Source organism: Lycium ferocissimum, chromosome 12 (assembly GCF_029784015.1).
Source record: "Lycium ferocissimum isolate CSIRO_LF1 chromosome 12, AGI_CSIRO_Lferr_CH_V1, whole genome shotgun sequence".
In the NCBI taxonomy this organism is placed as follows: domain Eukaryota; kingdom Viridiplantae; phylum Streptophyta; class Magnoliopsida; order Solanales; family Solanaceae; genus Lycium; species Lycium ferocissimum.
This window is the reverse complement of record NC_081353.1, coordinates 33,724,757-33,729,662: the sequence shown is the minus strand read 5'-3', so window position 1 is coordinate 33,729,662 and position 4,906 is coordinate 33,724,757. Positions and strand designations below refer to the sequence as shown.

General features: G+C 37.6%; 1 protein-coding gene across 1 annotated transcript; it reads right to left on the bottom strand.

Annotated features, from left to right (window-relative positions):
- LOC132041168 (uncharacterized) lies at nucleotides 1-1,377 on the bottom strand. The gene has a single exon (XM_059431990.1). The coding sequence runs from the start codon at nucleotides 1,365-1,367 to the stop codon at nucleotides 39-41; it is 1,329 nt and encodes a 442-aa protein (XP_059287973.1). The 5' UTR covers nucleotides 1,368-1,377; the 3' UTR covers nucleotides 1-38.
- Nucleotides 1,378-4,906: the final 3,529 nt, after the last annotated feature.

Sequence of the window (4,906 nt, the reverse complement as noted above, 5' to 3'; positions counted from 1 at the left end):
TGAATAAGTGCATTCGATTTAAACTCTAATAAACTACATCACCAATCTAATAAAAAATATATTGAATCCATTTCCGTAAGGGTCGCGAGTTCTCCACTTCTGAGTTCCACAGCCGAGCCAAATTTGTAGGCTCTTACTTCATTTAATTGACTATGCCAAGGCTTTCTTCCATGAGAAGTAGAATGACTCGAATTCTTCATATACATTAAAAAATTCATCAAGCATGTAGTCATTTCAATAGTTGAGAATAGGTTGAGTTTCTTAGGATGACAACTCCATAGCAAAGCATCCACCAAACTTGGGCATTCCTTAGATGACTTTATATACACATCTAAAACATCCACTTGAGGGGTACCAACACTATGGTGCAGTTGCAGATCTTTCATGCTGATCTCATTGCAGTTTTTGTAAAAATCAAGGGAAACGTGAGACCAAGAGGTTAAGTTTGATAGGAATTTCCTCAATTTACAGAACCATGCAACATTAATTAAATCATTGTAGTGGCAATTAAGATCATTGTAGCAGCAAATAAGTTTTGTCTTTGTGTTCTTTATTTGACCTGAATCTCTTGCAATTTTCAGGTCAAGAATTTTACTTCCAACATACTCAAGTGATACCAAATTTGAAGCATCAATCTCCCCTATATCTTCACAATATTGAATTCCCAAGACCTTTAGGGATTGACTCCCGCAAATGTTAAACTTTTCCAACTCTCCAGCAACGCCAACTAATATCAAACTATCAAGGTATTGGCATGTAGAAATATGGTTTCGGAGAAATCCTTCAGTTATCTTCATATCTGATAGCTTTAAAGATTTTAGATTCTGACATTCAATAATATCCAATACTTGGGACTCTCCCCAACGACACCCAGAATAAGATAAGTGTTCTAAACTTGGTGCTTGGATTTTAACACTCTGGTTCCGATCACTATCATGTGTTGAAATAGAAACTGACTTGATATTTTGAAGATTCTGCAACTCAATCTTTGTCAATAAAGGACAATTCTCAATGATGAAATCAACAATTAAGGGACAACAACTAAGCAGAGTTTGAAGCATGTTGTCATCTAAACGAACAACATATAGAGAAATTTTTCTCAAAGAATGGCAGTTCACCACTTGACTAGTAGATAATGAAAGATCCATCAGATTACAACTCATCAGAAGCAATTCTGTTAAAGATTTTGATGCCAAGAATGTGGAAACAGGAAAGTGTGAGGTGGAAACCTCACATACTTTTACACCATTCTGAAGAGCAACTCCGAGCCACTTGTCAATCCTAGGGAAAACAAGAGGACAAGCATAAATTGTAATTGTAAGTGCAAACTTTTCTATAGGGATTTTTCTTTCTCTATATCTCTCCATGATTTTATCTATTTTTCCATAATTATTGTCTTCACACCCAATTTCGAACTTCAAGTTGGGACAGGTGAACCAGGCTTGTAGCCATGTTTGGACAGAAATCTCTGCCTTGGCTGTTTCTTCATCAAAATTAAGGTACCACAATATTTTGTGATGAGGTGTTCAGGCAACATGTCAGCCATGGTCGTGTCTGGGGAACAGCTACAGACACAAAACTGCATAGAGGAATGAATTTATAGAATGCTGATTTTGTGCAGGCACCAGCCCTCACTCTAGAAAAATATACCCTACTAGTTGATATATTTTTTTACTCTTGCTTTTTTTTTCAGGCATTTATTAGTTAAGTATCTCTATTAAGAAAATTGTGGATTTTAAATTACTTGGTTTTATGATTTGAGAATTTCTATTTTTTATGCATTTAATATTACTTATTAGGAAAAGAATTTTTGAAATCAAATTAACCTAGTAACTTACTAAAACAGGGAAAAAAAACCAAAATGTCATTGAACTAATAGGAAGTGGCTTATCCATGCCACTGCTTACGCGAAAAAAGAAAACGCATTAAAAGAGAGAAAGACGAATGCAGATATACCGAGTAAGGAAAGTACACATGAGTGCGTGAATTAAGAGTATGTGTGTGTATTTTCATGGTAGAATTGTTACTATGGTCAGATGTGATGGTGGCTTGGGAAAAGAACATAACATTTGTTTAAGAAAAAAAAATACTAAGCTTAAAAGAGAGACACGTCACACCCCAACTTTTGATAAAAGATGATTTCGACAATTCTAATTACCAGGCTTAGCGAAATCACCGGATCTCAATATACTCATAATTCATCGGGACTTAAATCATGAAACGAGTGCATAATGAAAGCTTTTAAAAAAAACACGTTTTTCGTCTTTTCTCAAATTAAGAAATCGTAAACATATGAAATTTTGTAACATAACGCATAATGACAATACCCGCTACGTATCGCTACAAGACCGGGCGCTGCGTGTTATATACGTGGCTCGTTCGCAAAGTCTCTAACATAAATCAAGACACTACAACATGATACCTAACCCCAAGAACACCCTAATGAAACCGACCGCCAATCTAACCGGAACATCTTCTACTAATATCCTCTACTCATCCGTATACACCGCGTGGCATGAAACGCACGTTCACAAGATATGGACGCGGTATTTACGAATGTACCTAGTAGTATGTAAGACATGAATAACAACACATAAATATGTATACGGCGGGCCACGGAATACGAGACAACATGTACATCCCGTTTCGTACACATGTCACGCACGCGCCTTAAAAAAACATTTTTTTATACATATACACAGTACCATGCCCGGCCATTACGTCTTGCATGCGATATATATCGCTGCCCGTGTCATTAAGGCCCCCGTGTTATATATATAGTATCGTCGCTCTCGCTATTGCTGCCTATGGTTATCATCATTAGCCCGCGTCCCACCTCCCGCGTCCGGGCAATATCATAACATGCCCACCCGCAGCCGGTGTGCACATCTACGTGCGCGCGCCCGCCGACCGCGCGCGCGCGTGTGAAAAAAAAATACATACATATATATAAAGCAATTTACGAGAGCCCAATCAAAGCCACAACTACGCGGAGCGACGTAATACCAGAATCCTCCGATTATATCATGGAATAACCATCATCGCTCTATCTCACCTTAAAGGAACAATTATTATAAGGCGAGATCAACAACAATGAATAAACGTAAAATCATTAAATAATCTCAATAACTTCATAATAAGATTAACACTTACAAGCTTTGGAATTTCTCTAAAATTTAAAATCATCATTATCATAAACATTCTCATCTTTAACATCGTCATTCATATTGTAAAAACATGTCCGTTGTCATGGTATAAAAACTTATAGAATCAAATTCGACTCGAAAAAATAAGGACATTTTGGAAAAACATTATGGATTATCAAGCAGCGAAGTCGTGCCTTGAATCATAAACTCTACGAACTGCGAATTTCTCAGTTTTCGAATAAAATATTTTTGGAAACATTTATGGATTCACATAAAGGGATCATGAGACCATTGGTCACCGAATCGAAACAAAGCGGGATCGGCGCAGTAGCTCGCTTTTCCTTCCGCGACGCGGGCGCGCAAGCGTTCGCTCGCTCTTCGCGACGCCAAGCGAGTTACTCCTGCCCCGATGCTTTCTCGTTAGTAACTCGTTTTTCCTTCCGCAACAATGTTCGAGGTCATTTTGAACGAGAACGTGACCTGGATTTCTCGTCTTCGTGTGACATAAGGTCATTAACCCCCGAATAGTTTATGGAATTCATATCGAGTCCAAAGGATTAATCGATGACGAAGCGAGTGAAATAATGTCTTAAAACTAATCAAACGACAAAACCCAAGATTTTAAAAAAATACAAGTATGTTAATGAAATGGAATTTGTTATGGAACGCTCATGCTTATGTACTAATTGTATTCACAAGAAACAATCTCATGCCTTTGTAAGTTAAAGCGGACTAGCCTTAACATACCTCGTTCGACCTGCACTTATCCACACTTATTCATCCGAATTCGCGCAGTTCACATTTAAGAGATTCACACTAACGTTAGTCTTTTATCACACACTTGTACTAAGTTTCAATATACTATTTTATATTCTCGTCGAAAATCTAAAAGATTTCCCCCGTTTATACGCTTAGCCCGACCTCAATTCAATAACCAACAATAACAATAACGATACCAACAACAAAACATCATTTCCCATATCAACGTATTCTGGCGGTAATGTCTTCATGGTGTTTCGTCCATATTTCCTTCACATAGCTATTTTATAATGATTTCATAAGTTCTTTCTCCGTAAATAAATCGATATTAACGCGAATAGAAAGAGATTCATACCTTTCCCTTTGGATAATAATGTAGTTATATCTTCACTCCTTCACCTCGAACTTGCGCCACAACGCCTCAATACACAATTTTTGTAACAGAATTATACGCCGTCCGGACCGGATTTGGAAATTATACCCCGTTTAAAGCGAAAAGCTCGGGCGGTGGAAGGTCGGGGAATTTTTCCGGAATATTTCGGGATGTTTTTGGGCCGATTCTTTGGTCGAAAAAAATGGCGGGTTAAACCCCTTTTATATAGTCAGCTTCCGAAGTCACCCAGCATCAGAAAGCAGCATCGTTCCACCGACCACCGTAGCAAGCATCGTTCGTCCGCGAAATTATTTCAAGACCTAAAACTTTTATACACGGTTCCCTTATTTGCATACTCGATATGTCCAAAACTCCATACGTCGTATAACTTATTCAACATCCCAAACTTAGCAAAAACTTATTTTTATTATTTTTTTTCGATTCGTTTAACCTCCAACCTTTCGCAAAGACTTACTTATCACTTGTCGAATATAACATAAACACTTATAACTTCAAACATAATCCGTTCTTCGAGCTTACGTGACTAACTCATGACGCAACTCAACGCACGAGAATACTTGGGATGTACAAAGACACTAACGAGACAAATTTGTTGCAAATACATACG

Excerpts from the sequence above, each read along its gene's own strand:
- LOC132041168 (XM_059431990.1), bottom strand. The coding sequence starts at position 1,367 with ATGGAGAGATATAGAGAAAGAAAAATCCCTATAGAAAAGTTTGCACTT.